This window comes from Lithobates pipiens, unplaced genomic scaffold, assembly GCF_037356315.1.
Source record: "Lithobates pipiens isolate NorthernLeopardFrog02 unplaced genomic scaffold, aLitPip1_a1.2 Scaffold_8, whole genome shotgun sequence".
Classification (NCBI taxonomy): Eukaryota; Metazoa; Chordata; class Amphibia; order Anura; family Ranidae; genus Lithobates; species Lithobates pipiens.
In genome coordinates this window covers 95,708,773-95,736,385 of record NW_027507903.1, presented here as the reverse complement: position 1 = coordinate 95,736,385, position 27,613 = coordinate 95,708,773, and the positions used below count along the sequence as shown (strand labels likewise).

Genomic DNA, 27,613 nt, shown 5'->3' with positions numbered 1-27,613 from the left:
TTACTAGTAATGGCAGGGATCTGCGATTTTTATCGGGACTGTAAGATTGCGTCGGACACATCAGACACTTTTGAAACTTTTTGGGGACCAGTGACATTTATACAGCGATCAAAGCTAAAAATCTGACACAGGAAGTCAGCTTCTGTGTTTACAAGTGCCGAAGGGGATGCAATATCAAGTACCGCCAAACTCCAGAAGAAAAAATGCCCTACTGACAGAAGTTATAAGTTATACTGTAGTGGCTCCTATCAGTATGGAGGGAAGAAGGGAGCTGCTGAAACTCCAAGTGCGCCCCTACCTCTACATGGAGAGACTGCGCCTGGGGCACATGTTCCTTTTACCCCCCCCCCCCGTACCGGCACTACTGCACTGGCTACTGCACTGGCTATGTACAGTGCACTGAGGACGTCACTGCTACCTTTACAGGGTAATAACTTTGTTTGAAAAAGGATTTGGTGCACACAAGGTGGATTTATATCCTTTGCGGCTAATAAAAGAAATATTAAAATTAAGTTTGTTGTGCCTGGAGTCCAGCTTTAAAACTTAGGCACTTTTACTACTATGAAGATACAGCTAATACACCCTATTATCATAAGAAACATTGACTAAAATTATTTACTTGCATTGTAAATTTACCAGCAAAATATGTGTTCATTCTGTTTTGATAAAAGACATTTTCACATCTTTTGTTGTCTACATTTTTACTTACAAATCAAATGTATAAACCTCAATAATGCCCTCATGCATTTTACCTACTCACTGAGCAACATTCAGGAGTGTATTTATTTTATTTATCCATCAAAACTGTATATAAATATGTGCTGTGCAAATTGGGTAAAAGTTCTTTATAAAAATAAAAAAATACCATATTATGGCCACTAGATGGCGCTGAGTATCATAGGAAATAAGTATGCTTCTCAGCTACATATAAGGGCCATAAAGTGGTATTTTCCCCATTCAATTTTTTTCATAATGAGTACCATTTGATCAGCAGATTGGGCTGGCGCTCCCGCTAGGCGAACTAAGCAGACAGCTAGGGCTCACTGCTGCCTAGGGGCGCAGATATGGCCGCTGACTTCTCCATTAGCCTGGCCATGGAACACGAGGGGTCCTACACAGGGCTGGGGTGCTGACTGACTCTCCAAAGAAAGCAGCAGCCGTGGAGAATATCCATCATGGCTACTGCAGAGGAGGTCAGCAGCAGCTCAGCCTGTGAAGAGGACACAAGGACAGCGGAGGTGGCGGGCACAAAGACAGCTGGGGAGATGGAGGAGGCAGGCAGGAAGACAGTTGGGGAGACGGAGGAAGTGGGCAACGAGGACAGTGGAGGAGGCGAGCACCATGTCTCTGGAGTCCGCTCTCTGATCCTGTGGTAGTCACCATGCGGCCCTAGGCAAGACTAATGACACCCCGCACCATCCAACCCCCCCAGGGCGTGAAATAGTCAAGCACAAACAACAGGCAATATAAACTGAGAATATTTAATTTCGCCTCAATTACACAGGATGAATTTACATTCAGTTTCAATGAATGAATGAACAGCTACAGGTATGTGCCAGCTGCCTAGGTATGTAGGGGTAAGTAGAGGTCATTGGTTCCCCTAAGAAATAAATCCTTCTCACACACAAGCATTCCAAATATCAGCAATAATAAATTAAGGTCTGGAGCTCTCTACAATAGCTCCATGAGCGTGGCAGCACTGGCTTCACCAAGTCTAAAGATTGAATTCTCTTGAATAGTGATGGCCGAACGGTTTGCCCGGCGGTCATTTTGCGGCGAATTTCGGCTGTTCGCGGTCCGCCCGTTCGGCGGACTATTGGCGCCGTTCGCCCGGCTGACTTCCGCGTTTACTGTGTAAAAGAACTTTGACCTATGATGACACATCCATCATGGGGTACAGGACAGCCAATTGAGACATTACAGCACATGGACACTTGGACATTCCCCCTAACTTATAAATATACCCGATCCGGCGGCCATTTTACATTCTTTCTTCTGTCACTATAGGGAGAGGTTGCTGTGTGGAGCAGGGAGAGATTGCAGTGACCCAAATCGCTAGCTATTTGGTACACAAAAGTTCTTTTCAGGACTGGTATAGGTGTTAGGTGTATATAGGTTTGCTGTGCTACTGATTGTTGCAGCAGCCTGAGTGTCTTTTGTCAGTTTAGAGAAAGGGACAGGACGCTGTGTCTGCTGTAGGGACAGTCAGTTTAGTCATCATCATTAGCTGTCACTATCGGGTCCACAAAAGTGCTATTCCAGTTATTGTTCCAGTAGCCTCTGTTTTGTCAGTTTATATAGGGACAGGCAGGAAGCAGTGTGTGAGGCAGTGAGGGTCAGTTTAATCAGTAGCTGTTACTATTAGGTCCACAAAGGTTCTTTTCAGGACTGGTATCAGTGGTATGGTAATAGGCTTGTACACATATAATATTCTTTCTTCCAAATATAGAAAGAATATTATACTTGACTGCTGCCCTTCTGCTGCAGTCTGCTAATCATTCACAACTCACTTGTTCCACAAAGCTCCTTATAAGGACTGGTAACTTGGTCTGTCTAGGGTGCTACAGTACATAGGGTTGAGTGAGGTACAGTCTGCTATTCTATAAGGACTGGTATCGGTCCACAAAACATAGGGTTGAGGTGCACTACTGCTGACCGCTGCCCTATACTGCAGCAGTCCTTCATCGGTATAGGGACTGACGTACAGTCTGCTAATCACTCACACACAACCTACTTGGTCCACAAAAGTCCTTATAAGGACTGGTAACTTGGTCTGTCTAGGGTGTTACAGCACATAAGGTTGAGTGAGGTAAGTCTGCTATTCTATAAGGACTGGTATCGGTCCACAATACATAGGGTTGAGGTGCACTACTGCTGACCACTGCCCTATACTGCAGCAGTCCTTCATCGGTATAGGGACTGACGTACAGTCTGCTAATCACTCACACACAACCTACTTGGTCCACAAAGCTCCTTATAAGGACTGGTAACTTGGTCTGTCTAGGGTGCTACAGTACATAGGGTTGAGTGAGGTACAGTCTGCTATTCTATAAGGACTGGTATTGGTCCACAATACATAGGGTTGAGGTGCACTACTGCTGACCGCTGCCCTATACTGCAGCAGTCCTTCATCGGTATAGGGACTGACGTACAGTCTGCTAATCACTCACACACAACCTACTTGGTCCACAAAAGTCCTTATAAAGAGTGGTAACTTGGTCTGTCTAGGGTGCTACAGTACATAGGGTTGAGTGAGGTAAGTCTGCTATTCTATAAGGACTGGTATCGGTCCACAATACATAGGGTTGAGGTGCACTACTGCTGACCACTGCCCTATACTGCAGCAGTCCTTCATCGGTATAGGGACTGACGTACAGTCTGCTAATCACTCACACACAACCTACTTGGTCCACAAAGCTCCTTATAAGGACTGGTAACTTGGTCTGTCTAGGGTGTTACAGTACATAGGGTTGAGTGAGGTACAGTCTGCTATTCTATAAGGACTGGTATCGGTCCACAATACATAGGGTTGAGGTGCACTACTGCTGACCGCTGCCCTATACTGCAGCAGTCCTTCATCGGTATAGGGACTGGCGTACAGTCTGCTAATCACTCACACACAACCTACTTGGTCCACAAAAGTCCTTATAAGGACTGGTAACTTGGTCTGTCTAGGGTGCTACAGTACATAGGGTTGAGTGAGGTACAGTCTGCTATTCTATAAGGACTGGTATCGGTCCACAATACATAGGATTGAGGTGCACTGCTGCTGACCGCTGCCCTATACTGCAGCAGTCCTTCATCGGTATAGGGACTGACGTACAGTCTGCTAATCACTCACACACAACCTACTTGGTCCACAAAAGTCCTTATAAAGACTGGTAAGGTATAAGGTGCTACAGTACATAGGGTTGAGTGAGGTACAGTCTGCTATTCTATAAGGACTGGTATCGGTCCACAATACATAGGGTTGAGGTGCACTACTGCTGACCGCTGCCCTATACTGCAGCAGTCCTTCATCGGTATAGGGACTGAGAGTTTTGTCACAGGGTCATTTAAAAAATGACAGGCAGAGGAAGAGGCAGGCCCTTCCGCAGGGGTGGTAGGGGTAGGGCAGGAGCAACAGGCTTGAGCCAAAGTGGGAAGTTGCAGAAGGTGCGTTCAATTACTTTAAAGAATGCACCAGACTTGGTTGAATGGCTCGCTCATCCTTACTCTTCTGCACCCTCCTCATCCTCTCGATCTGCACCCTCTTCTTCACTCTCTGCTATGTGCACCCCCAAAGACACTACCACCAACAACACCACCACCACCACCACCACCACATACCTTCCGCTTGAGTCACAGGAATTATTTTCCGATCCATATCAAGAGGACATTTCTGATGCGCAGCCACTCTTGGTATTGGATCAGGAAGAGGAGGTAGAAACAACCGCTACTCAGCAGTCTGACGACAGTACCCAGATCAGCCCAAGGAGGAGGTTGGTCCCCGGTGTTGCTGCCTACTCCGAGATCTCTACTTATAGCGGTGGGGAAGGTGATGTTGATGATGACGTGTCTAGTGATGTCACGTGGGTGCCCACAAGAGAGGAAGAGGAGGGGAGTTCAGAGGGAGATATGGACCAGTAGATAGGGAGGAGAAGCAGGAATAACTTACATTGCACAGGAGGGACAAAGCAGACTGCAAATGTATCAGGAGCGAGTCATCGACCATGTACGGTCACATCTGGCGCTCCCATGACACCGGCACATGGCTCTGCAGTGTGGGCTTTTTTTAACGTGTCCGCTGCTGACAATAGCGTTGCCATCTGCAATCTTTGCAGTCAACGCATTAGTCGCGGTAAGCCCAACACTCACCTAGGGACGACCGCCTTAAGAAGGCACATGGGCAGCCATCACCGAGCCGAGTGGGAGCAACGGAACACACAAAGCCACACTCCAGGCTCTCACCGTCCAGCCTCGTCTGCTACTTCTCCTTCTCCTCTCTCCTCACAATTGTCCTCCACTCCACCTTCCATCACGCCAAGCTCACGTTTTTCTGCAAAAAGGCACGCTTCCGTGGGCCTAATGTTCGAGCGTAAAAAAATGACGCCGGATAACCCTCTTGCCCAACGGTTGACGGCTGGCTTGTCAGAACTCATAGCCCGCCAACTACTGCCATATAAACTGGTGGACTCGGAGGCCTTTCGCAAATTTGTGGCCATTGGAACACCACAATGGAAGGTCCCAGGAAGGAAGTATTTCTCAGAGAAGGGCATCCCAGAGCTATATGGCCATGTTCAGCGGCAACTGAATGTATCTCTGGCACACAGTGTCGGTGCCAAGATACATCTGACCACAGACACGTGGTCTAGCAAACACGGGCAGGGAAGGTATATCACTTTTACTGCCCACTGGGTGAACCTTCTGACGGCCATCAAGCATGTAACCCGTGGCACCCGTGTAGATTTGGTTTTACCGCCACGGATTGCATGCAGGCCTGACTCTTCTTCTCCTCCTCCTCCTACTCCATCCTCCTCCCTCTCCTCCTCAGCTGACTCCTCCTTTTCCGCTGCTAGCGTCTCTTCCGCTGCGCCGCCCAAGCTCCCCAGAACCTATTCGACATGCCAGGTAAGACGTTGCCATGCCGTGCTGCGTCTGTTGTGCCTGGAAGCCAAGAGCCACACTGGCCCGGCACTCCTTTCAGCTTTGCGTTCACAGGCAGATCAGTGGCTAACACCGCTCAATTTGACAGTTGGTAAAGTGGTGTGTGACAACGGTGCCAATCTGCTTAGCGCATTGAAACAGGGCAAAATCACGCACGTGCCATGCATGGCAAACGTCTTAAACTTGGTCGTGCAGCGATTCGTTGTCAAATACCCTGGGGTCCAGGACATCTTGCGGCAGGCAAGGAAAATCTTGGCCCATTTCAGAAGATCTTACACGGCCATGGCTCGCCTTGCTGACATTCAGTGGCGACACAATCTGCCGGTCAGACGTCTTATTTGCGATTGCCCGACGCGATGGAACTCAACCTTCTATATGCTTGATAGGCTGCTCCAGCAGAAACGTGCAATTAACGTCTACCTGTATGAACTCTGCGGCAGAACCGGTTCTGGAGAGCTGGGTTTTTTTTCACCACGCCAGTGGCTGCTCATGCACGACGCATGCAGACTTCTGCGCCCATTTGAGGAGATCACCAAACTGGTCAGTCGCAGCCATGGCGCCATCAGTGACATGGTACCTTATGCCTTCTTTATGGAGCGTGCATTGCGTTGTGTCATTGATCAAGCTGTGGAGGAGCAGGAGCGGGAAGATGAGGAAGTCGCAATGCTGGATGAATTCCCAGGGGGGGCTACTCTATCTGAGACAAGTCAACAACAGGAGTCTGAAGAGGAGTCAGAGGAGGATGGTGCCAGGGCGGATGAGGAGGAGCAAGAAGAGCATGCTTTAAACCTTTCTGGGATCCCTGTTGTGCGTGGATGGGGAGAGGAGAATGAAGAGGACGACATTATCCTGGATGATGAGCAGGAGCCAGGCCACCACACCGCTTCTACTTTAGTGCAAATGGGGGCCTTCATGTTCCAGTGTTTTAATAGGGACCCCCGTATAAAAAACCTTAGGGTCAAGGACCAGTACTGGGTGGCAACGTACTTAGACCCCCGGTACAAACACAAAATGGCGGAAATGTTACCGCCGTCACAGAGGGCTGTCAGAATGCAGCACTTCCAGGCCTTGCTTCGAGAAATGCTGCATTCTGCTTTTGCGTGCGCTGGCAGAGGAGCAATTCACACTCCCAGAGAAGGAGTTGCGGGTATCAATCCAACAGCGCCTGCAAGAAGAGGCCGGTTTGAAGATGTGTTGGTGACTTCGGATATGAGGTCACTCTTTCAGCCGACCCATCGACAGGTGTCATCCCGATCCAGCATCAGGGAACGCCTAGACCGTCAGGTGTCTGACTACATCGGGTTAACGGCCGATGTGGATGCTCTGAGGAGTGATGAACCCCTGGACTACTGGGTGGGCAGGCTTGACCTCTGGCCAGAGCTTGCCCCATTTGCAATGGAACTGTTGGCTTGCCCCTCATCCAGTGTCCTGTCCGAAAGGACGTTCAGCGCAGCAGGGGGGATCGTGACCGATAAGCGTACTCGCCTAGCTCACAACAGTGTTAACTACCTCACATTTCTAAAAATGAATGAGGCATGGATCTCGGAGGAATTCAACACAGTAGACCATGTATATGTCTATAAACAATTTTTTAAATCGAGCACAGAGACCTTCTTTCTTCATTTGGCTCACTTCCTTGTCCAAAAAAAGCACACTGTACTATATGCCCGTACCCTCCTCTTTGAAGAGGTTGAGCGGTGTCATATTTCTACTGGGGCTGCTTATTATGAGGGGCTCCCACCATCCCTGTGCTGTGCTGACATCCTCCTGGGGCTGTACCTCTGCCGTGCATATTATGAGGGGATCCCACCATCCCTGTGCTGTGCTGACTTCCTCCTGGGGCTGTACCTCTGCTGTGCATATTTTGAGGTGCTCCCACCATCCCTGTGCTATGCTCATTATGAGGGGCTCCCACCATCCCTGTGCTGTGCTGACTTACTCCTGGGGCTGCTTATTATGAGGGGCTCCCACCATCCCTGTGCTATGCTGACATCCTCCTGGGGCTGCTTATTATGAGGGGCTCCCACCATCCCTGTGCTATGCTCATTATGAGGGGCTCCCACCATCCCTTTGCTATGCTGACTTCCTCCTTGGGCTGCTTACGGTGCAGGTGTCAGTGCTGTATATCACGGTGCTGATGTCATTGCTCTCTGTCACGGTGCTGCTGTCAGTGCTGTATATCACGGTGCTGGTGTGAGTGCTTTATGTCACGCTGCTGATGTCAGTGCTCTCCATCACGGTGCTGCTGTCAGTGCTGTATATCACGGTGCTGGTGTGAGTGCTTTATGTCACACTGCTGATGTCAGTGCTCTCTATCACGGTGCTGCTGTCAGTGCTGTATATCACGGTGCTGGTGTGAGTGCTTTATGTCACGCTGCTGATGTCAGTGCTCTCTATCATGGTGCTGCTGTCAGTGCTGTATATCACGGTGCTGGTGTGAGTGCTTTATGTCACGGTGCTGATATCAGTGCTCTCTGTCACAGTGCTGCTGTCAGTGCTGTATATCACGGTGCTGGTGTGAGTGCTTTATGTCACACTGCTGATGTCAGTGCTCTCTATCACGGTGCTGCTGTCAGATGACTCTATCACTGTGCAGGTGTTATTGCTGTATGTCACGCTGCTGGTGATCATCTCCTGCACCCTCTTCTTTGCCTACCCTGGTCCCTGACCTTCCCTCTCCTCCATTGCCTTCATGCGCTCCACAGTCCTGAATTGTCACAACAATTTCCCATATTAAAAAACAATGCTTGTAGTTGTCGATCCCAGATTCACCTCATACATGTGTTATGTCATTGGCCATGTGGTGGGACTATGTTTGCACAGCTATTAATTATTTTGTGGCTGCAAATTTGACCTGTAGGTTTGCAAAGTTCGCCTCCCATTGAAGTCAATGGGGCCCGCTGCGAACGTTCCGGTTCGCAAACTATCGGCCGTGTTCGCGGTCCGCGTTCGCAGTCCACGTTCGCGAAACGTCCCGTCGGAAGTTCGTCCATCACTACTCTTGAATAGATCTGTTCCTACATTTTTGTTCAATCCAATGGCAGCCTGTAATGCAGTCTGGCTTCCTAATCTACATACAGGGCACCGGACGTATGGATTCCAATGTTTTTTTTTAGAACCACCAGAGGCTCTAACAGGCTTCAAAAAAGGGTGGGTTCGGGGCGCAGAGCACTTAATAGGGTATTAACTAGGGTCCAGCTACATCATTAACATCACCTACAATATTAACACCACCTACATTATTAACACCACTAACAGTACCTGAAATAATATAATGAATTGTAATGTATGACAGATTTAACTAGGTCATAGACATTAGAATACTTTCGGTCTTAACCAGTCAGGACTCTTGACCAAAACCTTTCACAAAATGTGATGGTTAACAATTTGAGCAGTTCACAGTTGGAAGCCTAAGTTCAGGTAATTTTTTTTTTAATCTGCACAAAGGACATTATTTAAATGTATGGCTGGTACTAATTATTGTGCGGTACTGCACTGCCCTCTGCAAACCCACGCATCTTGCACCAAAACGCAAGGTACCGCAGTACTATGCGGCTTGGTGCAGCGTGATTTTGAACACCGCACCTGTGGTTCTTTTTGATTGCCTCCTTGTTTTTGTCAGCCCAATGAAATTAATAGGCAATCTGCGCTACGTGAGAACGTGAAAAACCGCGTGAGTGCAAACACACCCTTTATGATGTGAACAAGCTCTAATGAGAAGAATCCCTTGTGCTGGTACCAGCTGTCCACATCCTCCATTCATGTAGTTATTTTGATTCTTTTAAGCCACAGTGCAGCTTCTATGAAAAGGGGGGCAAGGGCAGGTGTGGCACAGCACTTGTATAAGGCCCCATACATATTATTAGATTTTCTGCAGATTTTTGTCTTCAGATTTACCAAAACCATTGCATACATATTGAAACTCATGCCCAATACACACCGTTGGAAATTCAGATGGAAAAAGTCTGATCGGATTATGGTGTCGGAAGATACAATTGTGTGTGGGCTCTATCTGACTTTTTCTGTCGGAATTTCCGATGAAAAAAGTTTGAGAGCTGGATCTAAAATTTTCCGGCAACAAAATCTGATTGGACTTTTCCCAATTGTGTGTAGAGAATTCTGACACACAAAGTGCCATGCATGCTCAGAAAAAATTTGGAGACGAAAGCTATTGACTACTTGCCTCTACGTAGTCTCATCGTACGTGAACGTCACCTCGTTGCGAACGATCGGATTTTCCAACAACTTTGGGCGACCGCATGTATGCAAGACAAGTTTCGGCCAAAATCCATCTGAGAAAATCCGACGGATATTGTGGTCGGAATGTCCGACCGAGTGTATGGGGCATAAGAGTTTCAATTTGTATGCAATCAGGCATGTCCTTGCACTACATGGTTTTGATAAATCTAAAGGAAATCTGACAGAAAAAGTTGTATAGTGTGTATGGGGTCTTAGGCACATCGCTAACCGAGAAACACTACACTTATCTGTCTTTGGCATAACTCTGGTAAAGATGCAAACAAATTGCTGGGCCTCCAGAGTCATAGGTCTGGTAGTACATGACACCTAACAAAATGAGAAAGTGACTGGATTCCCCTGACTGATAACCTAAAAATGTCATGAATTAGGCATCAAGTCATTGAGACACAAAAAACATAACAAAAAATATTTATACAAAAAAATGTGCTGCAATGGATGGCAAGGTGTATAAAAGATAAAGAGATGGTGCTTCTGAAGATGAAATCATTATTAATGTTTAAGATTTATTTATTGATGGTGTTTGTGATTCAGTGTTTCCAGACATTGTATAATGTATAGTCAGCACATTTTGGACTATTACAAGTGTGTAATGAATTTAAAGAAGAGGCCATAGAACACTTCATATTCTGCAAGAAGAACATTCTATTGCAACACAATAAAAGGTTTGAAGGTTTATTTTAATTTTGGCATAAAACAGATGTTAGGACTGGACTACACAAGTCTTTTCTGGTCACAGGATTTAGACACGTATCTCTAAAATATTAAATCACTAAGTAGAAATCTTCTTCAAGTATAATTCCAGGGTTGTTTTCACGCACTTTACCTACCACTATGGGTTCATGGTTATGAGCAAGCACTTCTTAGCATGATCCGCATCAGCATACGCTCCCGGAGGTTAGGCGCTGTTTTATTTGTAGATTTCTTTACAATATAGCTTCTTGGAGTTTCCTTACATGAGTGTGCATCCACACATTTGATGTCTGAAGTTTTCACGGTTGTCAGCCAGGCCGGCACCTTTCTATAAGGATTTTGAGGGCAGATAGCAGACAGACCAACCTGCAGCAGTGCTTTACAATTAAAGTAGATTTCTATAGAGTTCTTGTTAGAAAAAATTACAAAAAATACTTTATTGAGTATACCCATAAAGCCCATGTGGGGTTTAGAGGTAAATATATTTTTTATTGTTTATAAAAAATAAAAGTAATCAGAACAATAGAGGAAAATCCTCTCATCCGGTTTACATATGACATTGTACAATTTATGTAACAAGGGTAAAGAGAACTAAATTGCGTATAACTGAATGGTAAAAAAAGGAGGGAGAAAAGGGGGGGGGGGGGGTGTCAGACAAGCCTGGTAAGGTGTGTCTCACGAGGAGTAAGCAAGGAGGGTGGTCACATAGTGATCTGGTGTCGTTTTTTTCAGTGAGCCTGAGATGGTAAAATCTCTCCAGACAAGCCATAGGAGTATGAACCTATCAAAAGTGTCACTATCTAAAGCCAGCATTTCTTCCATACGCATGATGTCATTCATGATAGAGACCCATAGTGATAGTGGGGGAGTGGTGGTCATTTTCCAAAATAAAGGAATTAGTTGTCTGGCTGCCAACAGTGGAAAACATAACAAATTGCGTTTTTGGGATGCAATTGAACCAGGGAGCATTGACAAAAGTGCCATTTCCGGGGCAGGTTTCAGAGATTTGTTATACATGGCATTGTGTGTGCAAAAAAACTGAGACCAAAAGGGCTGGATCTTACTACAAGTCCACCCGACGTGAAGGTAGGTCTCCTCTGCTGATCCGCATTGCCAGCAAGTGGAAGGAATGGATGGGAAAATTTTATGCAGAGAGTGTGGGTACCTGTGACATCTGGAGAGGAGTTTAAAAAAAAATCCTGCGTATAACGAGATAAAGAGGATTTATGGGTAAAATGAAACGACTTTTGCCAATCAATTGCAGAAAGCTCTTTCCCCAAGTCTCTGGGTCTCCTCCTGGTGTAAGGGGGGGACTGATCATGTAGTAAGGCATGTAATAATTTATAAATGGATGAGAGTAGATGTCTAGGTGTTTCTGAGAGAGAGCACAGCTGTTCATACCCTGTCAGAGACCTATTGGTCTGAGAAGAAGAGAATAAAGTGGAGCAGAATGTGGATATTCGTTAGTGATGTGTTAGTAGCCAGTTACCCTGTCCCTCAGGGACATTAGGGGTGCTGGAGCTGGGAGATACAAAGGAATGAGCTACAGGCCAAGAGTAGAGTGGAAATGGACCAAACCTAGAAGAGCCTATACCCTGAGGCAGAGCAGGGGGGTCAAACAACAACATGAGAGGCGAAGGGTCAGTGGATAGGAGAGAGGACATTCCCCCTTTATACCATAAATGAACAGCAGCAGTGGTTAGTGGGGAGGAGGAAGAGTGTCTTTGTAGGTCTCGTCCATGACTCCAGAGAAGGGCCCGTAAGTCGAATGCTGACAGGTCTTGTTCCACTATGGTTGAGGCCTTGGTAAAGGAGCGAGGGAACCATTTCAACACCCGAGCTAATAGGACTGCCTTATGGTACAGTTCAAAATCTGGTAACCCCACTCCTCCTTGAGGTTTGGGTTAAGTGAGTAGCGTATAGAGAATGGGCAATAGGTTCCGATGCCAGACAAAGCGGATAGACATGTAGTGAAAAGAGGTAAAGAAGCATTTGGGGACAGTAATAGGTACCCTCTGAAATAAATAGATTCGTTTAGGGAGGGTGTCCATTTTGAGTGTGTTTATGCGACCAAACCATGGTAGGGGGGATGAACCCCAAGCATCCAGGTCTTTTCTAATGTGAGTCAATAAAGAGACATAATTCAGGGAATAGAGGTCCTATAGATTAGAGGGTATGTTTATACGGGCTTCCGTCTTAGACATATTTAATTTAAAGTTACTGAATTCTCCAAATCTGCGGAATTCCTGTAGTAAAGAAGGCAAGGATGTATAAATCAACAGCATAAAGCGGGGGGGGGGGGGGGGGGTAACTGTGCAAGGCACAAGGAGCTGCTCCCCATCCCAGAAATCCACGGGGCAGCTGCGGAATTGAACTCATGAACAAAATAACTTCAATTATACAGCAATAAACATATAACTGTGTGCAAGAAAACATGTAATCCCCCCAGGTATGACTTCGGGAGGGTTCTGAGGCCTCCCAGTATCTCAGTGAGGAAAACAGGGTATGGGAGGGGTAAGGGCCCAGGGTTAAGGGGAGAAACAAGTAAATGAGCACGTATAACGTGAACATGTATATTCAAAGGCATAAAACATAAGTCTCTGTAGTAACCAAAAATATCAAAAGAAAAAACCTGAGTAAAGGATTTAAAACTAAAAATGTTATATTAGTAACAGAAGGTATCAACGGAGTAGACCCAACAGGGTCACAAGTGCAGGATGTCAGTCCTGTGTGAGGGCAGTAGAATGTTCTGGGCCCAATAAGGGAAAAATAAGGCAATAGAAGTCAGTGCAATTTGATGAGCCTGGTCAGTGTCACCCATCTGGAGGTAGCAGAGAAGAGGATCTGGAACGCTTGTTCTTGGCCATCTTCTGTCACTGAAGGAGAAATGGTAGGCTAGGGGTTGTAGGGGAAAGGGCCAATCAGGCAGGGAAATCTGAGGGAGTTCCAATGTGCTCAGGAAGTTTGGTAAATCTCCCAAGGTGCGGTACAGGGCCGTCTTGCCTTCATAATGGACACAGAGCATAAATGGGAAGGAGTGACGTCGGTGGTTTCAGAGAACATCTCATGGACAATATAGTCTCTCTCTCTCACAAGGCCCAGCAAGCAACAAGGTGCTTAAATCAGGAACAAGTCTCTGCCACAGGCATTGTTGTAGAACATGTAAGAATAAGTCTCTGCCACAGACGTTGTTGTAGAACATGTAGGAAACTAGAACTTGTAGAACACTCGTGTGATACCTGCATCTTTCAGCTAGTTTGGCGATACCCATGATACTGGATTCACTTAGGTACTTCAGCCCTACCAGGCTCTTACTAAGAAGCCAACCTATGAGTGGCCTTCTTCTTAAGAGTCCTCCCCTGGATAGCCAGGACCGGAGACAGCACCGGACCACTTCAGTATCCTTTCTTTTGTTTCCTTGCCTTGGGCTAGCCAGCCCTGAGACATAAAGTCGGGTGGATCTGCACCCCAGGCCATAGCCTTCCTGGGGGCTGGTCAGGAGGACTATGCCTGCCAGAAGAGACAGTGCCCCCGGTGGCCAGGCTGAACACCCTATAGTCCAGTAAGACTGATGCTGAGGTCAAAATTTGGAATAATTATACCCAAACCAAACTGCAGTTCAGGTGTAACTTTAAATTTCAAAAACATAGCGCATTCTCTTCAGGAGCCGGCGCTACAATAAAAAAAAAAAAAACAATTTGTGCTCCCCAAACATTTAGAGCTACAGCCGCAACTGCCTAGGAGGCTGCCTAGTTTGCCCAGTGGCCCTCGTTGGAGTCTTCCCAAAGGGGACACCTAGCAAAAAATAAAAATAAAAAATAAAATGTGACTGGAGCTCCCTCACTCTATTCAAAGTACAAAAAAAAATAAAAAATCTATCTTTAGAGCTCCTGTAAGCTGCAGTCTCGCTCTTTGACACTAGATGGCGGTGCAGGACGTTCTGAGCGGCGCCCGTGGATGGTGTTTCTGCACATGTGCACAGGCTGTGAAGAGAGAGGGACAGAGTCACAGGAAATCAGTGAGAATGCAAATACAAAGTGCGTGTGGGAGTGAGAGACACAGGGGGAGAGGGAAATGTCTGGCCTGAGCTGGAACAAAAGCCAGAAGCTCACAGGCATGGAAGGACGGGCTGCACCGGTCCAGGGAGGGTAATTGAACTTGCAGGGATCCATCCCAGTCAGTGCACATTGCAGGGATCACACGGCTCCTCCATAGGGATCACACCTTCCAGCAGGAGCACTGCTAGACATCCACAATGTTCTCCATGAAACAAGCTAAACCTACCTTCAGGTCGTACCTTCTGCCTCCACAGGTAGGTGATGGGTCCATGGTACAGGGGGGAGGGGAGGTCTGGGGGCTCCAAGTGTCACTTGGAGTTTGCATGGACTTGCAGAGTGTTGGGAGTGTGCTGTGCACATGTCTCTTATCTCCACACATTGGCCAGTCTGTCCTTCTCATGGAGAATGTCATCTGTCTTTTCCAGCATGAAGATAAACTCAGCCCGGAGACCAAGGTGAAGAAGCTGAAGGTGGTCTTGCTGCCAGGTAAGGGGGAGAAGCATCGCTCCCGACTGTCCCTGATTTGGAGCATGTCCCTCTGTCCCTCTCATTTGTCCCTCATTTTGGTCTGATCTATATAGATGTATATAAAATGCACTTTTTATCTATTAAGTGTTCTCCAGTGCTAAACCTTTTGTTTGATTTCTAAATTTTGTAAATTCCAAAAGCCAATATAAAGGAACAGTAGTGGTAAAAGAGGCACTTGTGGGTTTAACCAATCTTGTGCTTTGTTTTTTGTAGTTCTCCTTTAAGGGGGTGTGGCATGGTTTGTGTCCTATGCCTCCATACTTTTGCTGATAGGTCTCCCTCATTCCCATCTCAAAAAGTTGGGAGGTATGGAGAAGTGTGGGGGTGCTGGAGACCATTGTTCACTCTGTTGCTCGCTCCCACCTGTGAATTTATCTTCATCCAAGGTTGATAAGTTGCTTCGTCTTCCATGTTTACAGGTGAAAGACGGAGGAAATCAGGAAGCGGAGACACCTGCGTGTCCCCGAATAGAGCAGTTACACCTTCTTTGTTTATTACAGGTACTTATACAGTGCCAACAATTGACACATATATTGTACATTCACATCAGTCCCTTCCCTAAGGCTGGGTTCACACCTGCGACGGATGCAGCTCGCAGCAGGGATCTGGTAAGTCCCTGTTTTCCATTATCAGGGAGGAATTTTTGCCTGAATTCAGGCCCTGAAACTGAGCCAAAGACGCACAGCGTTCTTGTATAAGCCTCTCCGCAGCTGCAACGGAGATATGTGAACCGGCTCCATAGCAAGCCGATCACAATCTCCTGTCATGCGATTTGGAGAAAAACGCATCTAATTCGCATAGGCGTGAACCCAGCCTCAGGGAGCTCACAAGCTAAGGTCCCTTAAGGCCCGTACACACGATACCAAAATCGGAAGTAAAATTTTGTCCAAACGATCTGCAGATTTTTGGATCGTAGGTATGGTGCTTTTGACAGATTTTTCGTACGACAAAAGCTGGATGTGCAGACTATTTAAAATTTAAATTGTACGTGAACACAACGTTCGATTTTCATTTATTTAGTATGGTTTTCGTCCAAAAAAAAAAAAAAACACACAAAAGCAAGACCACGCATGCTCAGAAACGAAACGAAAGAGTAAATACAAAACTATTCAACACACTACGTCGCTTCTGAAGTTTGAATTCTGTCAGATGGGAATTTTCGTATGGTGAGTAACCTCTTCACTTTCGATATGTGACTAGTATGCAACAAAAAACGGACGAACGTTTGTACAAAAATCTGATCCTGTGTACAAGGCTGAACTCTCATTCATGCATACACATACTGGAGCCAATGAACCTACCAGCATTTCTTTGGAGTGTGGGAGGAAACCCTTGTAGGCACAGGGAGAACATGAAAACTCCAGGCAGTTTGTGCCATGGTTGGGATTCAAACTGATAACCCTAGTGCTGCCATGCAGAAGTGCTAACCACTTAGCCACTGTGCTTCCCACTATCGGAAGCCAAATGCATATAGGAAGACTGGCAGCAGCAGTACAGTGGTTAGCACTTCCACCAGCACTAGGGTTGTCAGTTTGAATCCCAACCGCAGCATTACCTGCATAGAGTTTGCGCCGTCTTTCTGTGACTGTGTGGGTTTCCTCCCACACTCCAAAGGCATACTGGGTACGTTAATTGGCTCCTGTCTAAAATCTGCCTATGTGTATGTATGAATGTGAGTTAAGCTGAATACACACTATACAATGGTTTTTTTTTTTTTTTTTTAGATTTACCAAAACCATATCATATGAGGTCAAGCCCAAACACTTTCAATTTGTGTTCAATCAGGCAGCCCCTTGCACTACTTAAATTAAGGTAAAGCTAAAGGAAATCAAACAACAAAATATATATATATATATATATATATATATAGTGTATATCCAGCTTTAGGGACTTTTTGTAAACTCCTTGAGGGCAGGGACTGATGTGAATGTACAATGTCTATGTAAAGTGCTGCATAAATTGAGAGCGTTATATAATACCTGTAATAGAAATAGCAAGATAAACTGAAATTGGGTGCAATGCTGTCCAATGGCCCTTTAAAGTTGGCTTTAAAGCATACGTTCACCTTTTTAGAAAAATAAATGCACGTTTTTTGCAGGTAAAAAAGGTACTTTTTTTTTTTTTCTCCGGAGCCTGCAGGGCATTGCACTTGCGATCTGTAGATTGTGGGTGCAGAGTCAGGCACCTGCAGACACACCTTCCAGCTTTCTTGCCTGTACCTCTGTACAGGCTTTCTGTTTAAAAGTTGTAGGAAGTATCAATGCACTACAAGGGTGGTCATCAGCATCTTCATAGTTCACTGGGAACTAGAAGCCGTCTACTGCAGTGGAGGACAGTACTTGTAGTTCCTTCATTTACAGATCTTTGTGAATGAATGGCTCAGGTGGAGTCCCACACAGCTGTGCCATTTTTTTAAAGGTGACAGCGGCTGCAGGCGGGTGCTACATAATAACATGCTACACCCTAAAATGCAGGTGTAACATGTTGCTACAGCTGAACTTGGCTTTAATGCCCAGGAGGCAGCATGTCTTCTATATCACGTGTCCACTGGGATTAGCTCTCACAGCAATCGTATGATATGGAACCTGTCCCACTGACTCCCCGTCAGAAGACTTGACAGGGCGCTGTCAGTGACAGTTTGGTCACCTTTCTGGGAGTGCACTGTTAGTGTGCTCTTGGCACACAACCTTATGCTACTATGGACATGTGTGACAAGTGGGCATTAAAACCCACCTTTCTTGCTGCCCTGCATATACTGTACACCAGTGTTTCTCAACAGGGATGCCAAAGCATCCTGGGATGCTGTGTGGGTTGGCCACCTGCACCATAGCAACCATTGATGTTCTTGGGTAGGACACTCAACGTCAATCGTTGCTATGGTGTTAGCAGCTGGCCTGTCCACACCATGGCAATGCATGACCCTGATCCAGGGCAGGTGGCATACATGCCACCTCCAGCATCCAGGAGAGGATAGAAGTCCACATCCTCCAGACCTGCTCCACCTTGCTGCTTGAGCTACTGGGTTGGGCCCTGGTGTGAAGAGGGGACATAGTCCCAAAGGTGAAACAAGCCTTTAAAGTTGCATATGTCTTGGCACATGTGAAGTCCAGCCTGTAAATACATGTATGTATACAGTTCAGTACTAGCCCAGAAGTACCATATGGATTTTTTTTTCTTTTCTTAGTTACCCTGTCATTTGATTATATGTGCATTTAATGTATTTTATGAATGGTTTTTACCTCTAAAAGCTTCCCTAGTGTAGACCTCCAAATCCACGAGACTGCTGCTGAGTGCCATCTTGGATTTGATGTCAGCAGACTCACTCAGGTGATCAGAAGCTGTTAGTGACAGCATGATCACAGTGCTGGGGGCACCACATGAATGTGCTCTCAGTACAGATTAGAGACGCTGGTTGTATGCATTTGTGTGGCAGCTCAGAGTTGAACATGAATGCATGCAGCTGGTGCAAAGGGGTAAGGAAAACTTTTCCTGAGACAAAGCTGGAGGCTGCCGTTGTTTATCTCTGTCTTTTAATGCTATTTTCCTGGCGGTCATACTGCACCCTTTAGGCTGTAAAGGCAGTCTGATGGAGTTGTACTCTTGCCACTGCCGTAATCCTTCATACTCCATTAGACCATGAACCAGTCAAGTGAATGGGGCCATGTTGCATCCGCACTGCAACTGCATGCTTTGCACGTGATTACAGCATAGTGATGCAGGCTTTACAGTGTTAAAATTGGCTGTCAAAACACCTTTGAAAGGCAATCCACCTCAGAGGGGCAACAAGGTCTGCCGCATGTGTAAACTTTACCCTTATTAGAGCAAATATGCAGGTTAGGGCTTCTGGCTTCCCCATACTGGGTCGGTGACAGAGTTAAAAGGGAAGTATAGTGTGTTTTTATTTATTTTTATTCATACTTGCCTATGTGGATGTAGCTTCAAGACCGATGCTCAGCATCAGTTTTAAACCCAAAAGCAAACAGTTATTACATTGTAACTTATGAATTCTTAGACATGGTGACTGCATTCGTTTTTTCCTTTTTTTTTTTTTTTTTTTTTTTTTTTTTTTTTTAGGCTTTCTTCTATTTTCACCTGGTAATCTGGCCAGGAAGTCCTGTTTTTCAAAAGGAAATGCTCTCCTGCAGAGGTATCAGTTAATGGTATGAGAGAAACCCAACACTGGCAAGGGGGCGTACAATGATCAACTTTTATTTATTTAAAACTTTTATCCCAAAAGGAAACAAAATGCTTATAAAGTGTGAGCTGGAGTTTGGCTTCAATCTGTTAGTACATCTAACACCCACCAGACAATGCTGATGCCCCCCTGTGCTCCCTCATCCAGACTGTGGGCACTCTGATACCGGAAGTGTGTTACTGGCCAGTTCACCAGGTGACAAGAAAAGGAAAAAAGCCTAAAAAAAAAAAAAAAAAAAAATGCAGCCAACACCACCTCTGTTTGGTAAGCTGCAATATATTGCATTATTGGTTTTGGGTTGAATACAGTTTTAAACTCAGAAGAACCAACAGCCAGGGAACTTTTTTTGAGAGCAGATTGTCACAAATAGCCTAGTGTTTATGTGTTACTTTTTCCTACAAAAAAAATCTATATATCTATATCTATCCTATAGGTTATTGTGGCCTAGAATAACACTGACTTCAGGATGATGAAGGGTTTGTTGGGGAGAGCAGAAAAGGGAAACTTTAATGATAAAATGGCTCTTCGTGAGGAAAATAATTAGACTTGAAGATGTTGTGTAGCTGAATGTACATGTAGGAGCCATGCACACTGCAAGTTTAGCCTCATTGTATAAGATCCTGGCTGTTTGTTGTGGGCAGAACTGGCTACCTCTGCTACTGGCAGCCTGTTCAACTCTGAGAGCCTGAAAGGTGCTGCTGCTGGATGGCGCACTGAGTGGTAACGTTTGGGGGTCTATGCGCCCGGAACTAATGCCCTTAAATCAAACAGTCTGCATGTTGTACTTCACCCAATCTTCTTAACTGTGAGGTTGGACAGACTCTTCCTCCAAACCCATGGCTGTCTAAACATTCAACAAGCAAGGAAATGGCTGCTTTGACAGGGTACTTTCTTCATCTCCATGCTACTTGGTTATTGGTAAATACAAACCTAAATACAGCAAATTTTTGATTTTTTTTTTTCCCCAAGTTTTGGATGGAATGGGGAAAAGTTGGGACCTCAGTCAGACTTTTGTTCATTGATTCATTGTCGGGAGATTTTTTCCCTTACTGCTTGTGAGACGGGAAGTGGATGGAAATCTCCCCATTGCAAACACAAATTTCCTGACACTTACCAGCTAGCCTGCAAATGAACCAAATTGACCCAGTCTAACAATTGCTAACCAGCAACTTACCCGTATATCACCAGACTTGAAGTGGTTATACTGGGATAATGGCTGCAGGAATCACCCTGGTACCGTTTTTTTTTTTTTTTTTTAAGAGCTGGCAGTCATCTCTTGTAAAACCAATCCTAGTGGCTACACGGATGTCAACAGTGCCATTTTTAAAAAATCAAGAAGCATGCGAAAACACTTATCTTGGTGTTTTTGAATGCTTTTAAGGGCAGAGGAGGGATTTTGGCATTTTTTATAGACCCCAGATCTCTCCATAAACAGTACCTGTCACAAGGATGCTTACATTGCTTGTGACAGCAATAAAAGCGATTTACATTTATATATAATATATATATTTTAATGTTATTTAAAAAAAAAAAAAAAAATATTAAGTTGCCCACGATCCTGTGCAAAGACGAACACATGCGTTGGTCCCACGTGCACATTCAAACAGCCACCTTCCTACACATGTACGGTATCAATGCAACTGTCAGATCATGGGCAGTAATTCCAGCACCAGACCTCCTCTGTAAATCTAAAGTGGTAACCTGTAAAGTCTTTTAAAGCTTAGCCTAAGGATAGTAGAAATTTACATTGTTTGTCGCTGTTCCATGGGCATGCACATTTGGAAAGTGTGACATGTTTGACATTTATTCACTCGGTTATATTTTACAAAAAAATTGGGTTATGTATTTTATTTTTATTTTTTTTTGCATTAAAATAAAAAAGTTTTCCAAAAAAAAATTGTGTTTGAAAAACAGCTGTGCAAATACTGTGACATCCATTTTTTAAATTTTTTTTTTTTTCATTAAAAAACTAGCAATTTATTCTCTAGGGCCTCTGTTTTGGGGTTCTAAGTAGTTTTCTAGCAAAAAAAAAAGATTGTTACAAAGTGCCAGAAAAGGCCTTGTCAGGAACTGGATTATTATTAAGCAATCTGCTGTTAAATGTTCATAAATACACCATGAGACATCACTGGCTATTAATCATTGGATTACAGTGGCATCTTTAAGGTGACTGTACATAGACCCCCCCCCCCCCAGATTGTGCTCATTAGTACAGAAAGCAGAGTCTAGCTCAGTGTCATTGTTAGGAGCGTGAAGCCAAGTTAGACATCTAGACTACATTGTATGCAACTATGTTGCTGTTTGCCAAGAAACTCACAAGTCGCTGTACTGTGATTGATGGCTATCTGCGAATGTGGTGTGACTTGTTTTCATAATTCGTATTTCTCTGAAAACATTTCATACAAAAATTTTCATAAACATAATAAATTAAAGGATAAGTTTGAAATAAAATGGACTGTGTCAAGGGGTCACAGTAGGTTAAAAGTATTGCTTAACATAATTGCCATAACTGTAGGCCACCCTCCAAAACCTGGCAAAAACAACTCCCATATTTTTGTGCATTCTGTGTCCGGGTTAGTTGGTAGGACACGGCTGATGTTGAGTGCTCAGTCCCGGCATCTCAGGAGCGAGTCCTCTCACCCGCTCTAAAGCTGTGCATGCATAGTGCGCTAATGGCTGAGCTCTGCAGCTCATGCTTTGGGTGAGGGGGTGTGGAGGGGTTTACTACAAATGTCTTACAGGTATGGCAATTACATTTTAAAGGATAATCCCAGGTCTTTGATCAATTTAGTTTCATTGGTCTAAGCTGGCCAAAACAAATTATTTATATTTTGGGGTGGTCTGGCCACTGGGGCTGCTGTAATACAGCAGTAGAATTGGCTACATAGAGTAAGTGGTGCTGTTTTTCGGCACCAGTAAGAGACACATCCTTTCTGCTGCCAAGTATAATTTGAGACAGTGATGATCCATCTTCACCATTCTGTCTCTGGTTTGAGATGGGGCTCAGGTAAGTATTAGGGGGGCTGCTACACACAGAATGTTTTTACATAGAATGCATTAAGATAAAAAAAAAACCTCTGCCTTTAGAACCACTTGAGATCCGCGCTATAGCCAAATGACGGCTACAGCGCGGATCTCCTTTTCCGGGACTACGTCTATTGACGTCGTCCCGTGCACGAGCGGCCTGCGCGCTCTGTGATCGGCGAGTCCATGAGACTCGCCTGATCACTGATCCGTGCAAGGGGTCGATCCCGCCCCCTTATCACGTGATCAGCGGTCAGCCAGCCCTGCTAGTGCCCACCTGCCCCCTGCAGTGCCACATGTATTAAAAGTAAGTGCCCCCCGTCAGTGCCACCCAGCAGTGCCCACAATCTGCCTCAAAGGTGCTGCACCCCAGTGCCACAATCCATGCCCATCAGTGTCATCTACCAGTGCCCAACAGTGCCGCCCGGCAGTGCCGCCCAGCAGTGCCACCTATCAGTGCCCATCAGTCCCATCTATCAGTGGTACCTATCAGTGCCCATCCGTGCCATCTTATCAGTGCCGCCTTATCTATGCCTATTAGTGCCGCCTTAACTATGCCCACCAGTGCAGCCCATCAGTGCCCACCAGTGCAGCCTATCAGTGCCGCCTAATCAGCGCACTTCAATGAAGGAGAAAAATTACCCGTTTGCAAAATGTTATAACAAACTATTAAACATGTTTTTTTTTTTTGCATCTTTTTTTGTTTGTTTAGCAAAAAATAAAACTCCGAGCTGTAACTAAATACCACCAAAAGAAGGCTCTATTTGTGGGAAAAAAATGATAAAAATTTAATTTGGGTACAGTGTTGTATGCCCGCGCAATTGTCATTCAAAGTGCATCAGCGCTGAAAGCTGAAAATTGGTCTGGGACTGAGGGGGGTTTAAGTGCCCAGTAAGCAAGTGGTTAAAATTGCACGGCCACTTCATTCATTCGCATAAACTCATAGTCCAATGACAGTTTCTGCCCTCAATGTATCTACTGCTTTACTGTATGTGCTGCAACTTGGAGACTCTAACATATAGAGTTATAAACTGCAACTCCCATATTACGTATGTGCAATTAAACCCTCAGACCATCCATTGCCCCCTATAGAGCGGCACGTGTCAATGGACGTTTTTCCACTGACACCTGCCGACATCACATTTTTATCAGCCAAAAACAGATGGGGATCCGTTTCCCCGTCTGTCTGGTGTAAACAAACAAGTGGTCAAATAGTAAACACATACTTTTGCATGGGGGGAAAAAAGTTTGTAAACATTTTATTATTTTTGCTTAAGGGCCGGTTCACACAGCAGGCTAGGCGACTCCGACTTGCCTCGCCGCGACCTGCCGCGGCCTCAGCGGCGACTTGCAAATGACTTCTGTATAGAAGTCAATGCAAGTCGCCCCGAAGTCGCCCAAAAGTAGTACAGGAACCTTTTTTCTGAGTCGGAGCGACTCGAGTCGCTCCTCTCAGAACGGTTCCATTGTACAGAACGGGGGCGACTTGCGAGAGCGAGGCGAGTCGAGTCGTGTCGCCTCGCATCGCCCGCTGTGTGAACCGGCTCTTAAGCCTAGGTTTACATCACACAATTTCAACCCAGCAATGCAGTCTGACTTTGGGAGCAATTTGACAGACATCTGTGTGGGTTCCTGCACAGATGTTTATTCAAATCGCCCCCAAAGTCACCAAAAGTAGTACAGGAACTTCTTTTGGGAATCGGTACTATGCTGATTCGGGCAGTGCCATTGCCGGCAATAGCCGCTGATTTGGCATGCGATTTGATGTCAAAGGCATGCCAAATCGGACCAATGGGAACATGGGCTAAAGGTAAACTTGGTCTCTCCCCACACCTGGGAAAAAAAGTGTCAAAAATAAACAGTACACAGTTTTTTTTTTAAAGTAATTTTTGAAGGCAGCTCCGTTGTCTCTTCCGAGCTCTTCTCCCCTCCCCCGGATTTTCTCCGCTGAGGTCTTCTAGCCCTCTCTGGTTCTTCTCCTTCTGTCTGCTGTCTTCTCGCTCTTTTTTGCTGGGTGTTCTACGCTGTGTTCTCCCTCTGTTCTTCTAATGTTGACTCAGCGCTCTCTCCAGCTCTAATCCTGGGTGCGCGGTGTGTCACTACTTGGCATGTATTGGCATGGGGCGGGGTCACTGGAGGCCTGCCCCTTATGACGTCACCGCCTCATCATGCCCCGGGCAGTGACTTCATAAGGGGTGAGGCCTCTGGATGTCCTCACCCGGTGACCCCGCCCCATGACAATATAAGTAGTGGCACACCGCGCACCTGACATTAGAGCAGGAGAACGTGCCGAGTCAACATTGGAAGAACAACAGAGAGAGAACACAGCGGAGAAGAGATCCGAAGAGACAACGGAGCTGCCTTAATAGATTACTTTAAAAACCTGTGTACTGTTTTTTTTTTTTTTTTTTTTTTTTTTTTCTTTCAGGTGAATGGGTAAGGGTACAATGTACCCCATACTCATTCACATAGGGTGGGGGGCCAGGATCTTGGGGCCCCCTTGGTAAAGGAGGCTTTCCTGATTCTGATAAGCTGCCCGCAGACCCCGACAACCAATGGCCAAGGTTGTCGGAAAGAGGCCCTTGTTCTCATCAACCTGGGGACAAGGTGCTTTGAGGGCATGCCGCCTGGTACTGATCAGGAGGGGGTGCGCTCGCTCTTCCCCACCCTCTTTCCTGACCTGCCTTGTCGTGTGCTTGGATAAGGGTCTGCTATGGATTTTGGGTGGGAGGGGGACCCCATGCTGTTTTTTGGTGTGGGGGTTCCCCTTAAAATTAATACCAGACCGAAGGGCCTGGTATGCTCTTGGAGGGGGAACCCATGCCCTCCCCCTTTTTTTTTTTTTTTTTTTTTTTTTTTTTTTTTTTTTAAAGATTTGGCGCGGCGTTCCCCTTCAAGATCATCAGACCACAAGTCGCATGCCAAAGTCAGATCAGTTAAGACGGCGACCCACCTTCAGTGATATTCAATGGGCTGAGGTAGGCTCCAAGTCGGACCAAAGTAATGCAGGGAGAATTTTCGTCGGACCGGTTAAGACGATTTGATTTTCACACGTCATGCGACATGAGCTCCCAATATCGGAACGTTTGTGGTACCAGTATGAACCCAGCCTAAATGTAACAAAGGCTGCGGCATCATAAATTCCTCCACTCCCAAAAAAAATTTAAAAGCTAAACTACTCAGAAATGCAAGGTTTGATACTATGATTGAGACAATAGCCTGGCTTTGTGTTACAGAAGGTCTATTTTAGCACATAGTGATTTACCTCTCTCCATTTCACATTCCTTGCTGATAATTAGGCAGCAGCGTCCCCCCTCACCCCCCCCCCCCCCCCCCCACCTCATTGCAATATTTTCAGTATTCGTTTATTGCTATCTTCTCAGTTTTAAAGTCATATTGAAAACATACGTATGTTATATACACACACATAGAATGAGAAATTCTTTGATGGTAGCATATGACTTCCACATATGTTTGCAAGTGTGTGCAGCTGAGACGTCTAGTGGTGTTAGTGCTTGCAGCAGGTTTTAATAAGGTTCCCTGTCCAGACTAACAATACGCTGGAGAATTTCCTTTTATGCAGTTTTTTTTTTCTCTCCTCCCTGTATCCACAGAACACTTTACAGAGTCCATAAAGCCATTCATAGTAGTTCAAGCTGTGGGGGAGCTTACAATCATCTGTTCTCTTCTCATTGCACAGATACATCGTTGCCGGTTTGTTGAGACCATTTAACTTACCAGATTTTTTTTAGGATTGGTGAGGAAACTGAAGGAAACCCACACAAACGTAGGAAAACGTATAAACCACATGCACGCAATTTTCATGGCAGGATTTGATCCTAGGCTCCCATTATTGTAAGATTGCTAACCACTTAGCCATTGTCCTGACCACACTAATCTTATTTTAAATAGATGAGCTGCTTGTCTTTTATTATATCTGTGTCCTAGTGATGATGAATGTTCTAGTCAAAATACAGACTCAAAGTAGAACTGTGAATACAGGAAAGAGCTTACTGCAGCCAATCATAAACGATTTCCTATTCTGAAAACAGTAAATTTAGGTCTGGGTAATGTTACTGCACTTTGCACATTACTATTCCACGCTCCTATCTGGCCAGTTTTGTGCTCATCCTCTGTTTGCCATACTACCAACTATATACACATACGTGGACAGGTAACACTTTTTGCATTGTTGGTTGAGGTTTTCACAGTAAGGGCTCATTTACACTTCAACTTCAATACACATCAACGTGCCTACCGCTTCAACATGCTTTTTTGATGTGTTTTGGATGCTTCAGTGATGCTTTAATGAAGCTTGATAAACGCCCGGTGTTTGTTGACTTTCTGTTTGTTTTAAAGGGGCACAGTAAAAACCCCAGATCATTAGTACCCCCACTCTGCAGATTCTAAGCTCATTAGTACCCCAGTTCAGCAGATCCCCTGCTCAGTGATACTCCTAGCTCTGCTGATGCCCCACTCAGTAGTATCCCCAGCCTAGTAGTAACCGCCAGCTGTGTTGATTCCCCACTCAGTAGAACCCCCAGCTCTGCTGATTCTCTGGTTTTATGATCCCACTCTCTCGTCCCCACTCTCTCGTCCCCACTATAGCGTTCCTATGTTGCACACCATGTGTGCCGTCTGCAAGTTGCTGCGATGCGGACCCCACTCACCTTCCTGCTGGTCTTTGCTGCACACCAGATGTGACGTCTGCACCAGACACTTGCAGAGTATATAGACATGAACCAGAAGTGACTGCTGATGACGTCTTTCTGGTTCACATGTTGGTCTCCCAGTGCAGCCTGGGATATCTCATGCCTGCAATATCTCTAAAGCAATGCTAAAGCTGAATAAAAGTGAAGCGAGCTTGGTCATAGACTTCTATGGAGGTTGTGGAGATGCTCTGAAGCACCAAGAAAGTGACATGGGGTATAATTTTTGAAGCAAAGCAAACGCAACATGTTAACAGGACTGTTAGGTAACCATTTTATTTAGTGATTGGCATTCAGAGTGCTTTAAAAAAACAACTTCAATGTCACATTTTGAAGCAAGTATAAACAAGCCCTAAGGCCTTTTCACACAGACACCTCCATTCCTCCAACTTTGGGAAAACTGGACCCATGTCAACCCTATGAGCGAATGGATGTAAACGGATGGAAGTCGTTTTATATAGTCTGCAAAATCAGACCTGGATTCAAACATACTGTGTTAGTCC

At 45.5% G+C, this 27,613-nt stretch overlaps 1 protein-coding gene across 1 annotated transcript in view; it reads left to right on the top strand.

Annotated features, from left to right (window-relative positions):
• The first annotated feature begins 14,583 nt into the window (after positions 1–14,583).
• The window catches only part of MTMR10 (myotubularin related protein 10), a 157,739-nt gene continuing 144,709 nt past the window's right edge, over positions 14,584–27,613 (top strand). Inside the window, exons 1-2 of the mRNA XM_077470368.1 lie at positions 14,584–14,908; positions 15,080–15,140. Coding sequence (XP_077326494.1) covers positions 14,852–14,908; positions 15,080–15,140 — 118 coding nt within the window. The 5' untranslated portion in view covers positions 14,584–14,851. The remainder of the gene's footprint in view (positions 14,909–15,079; positions 15,141–27,613) is intronic.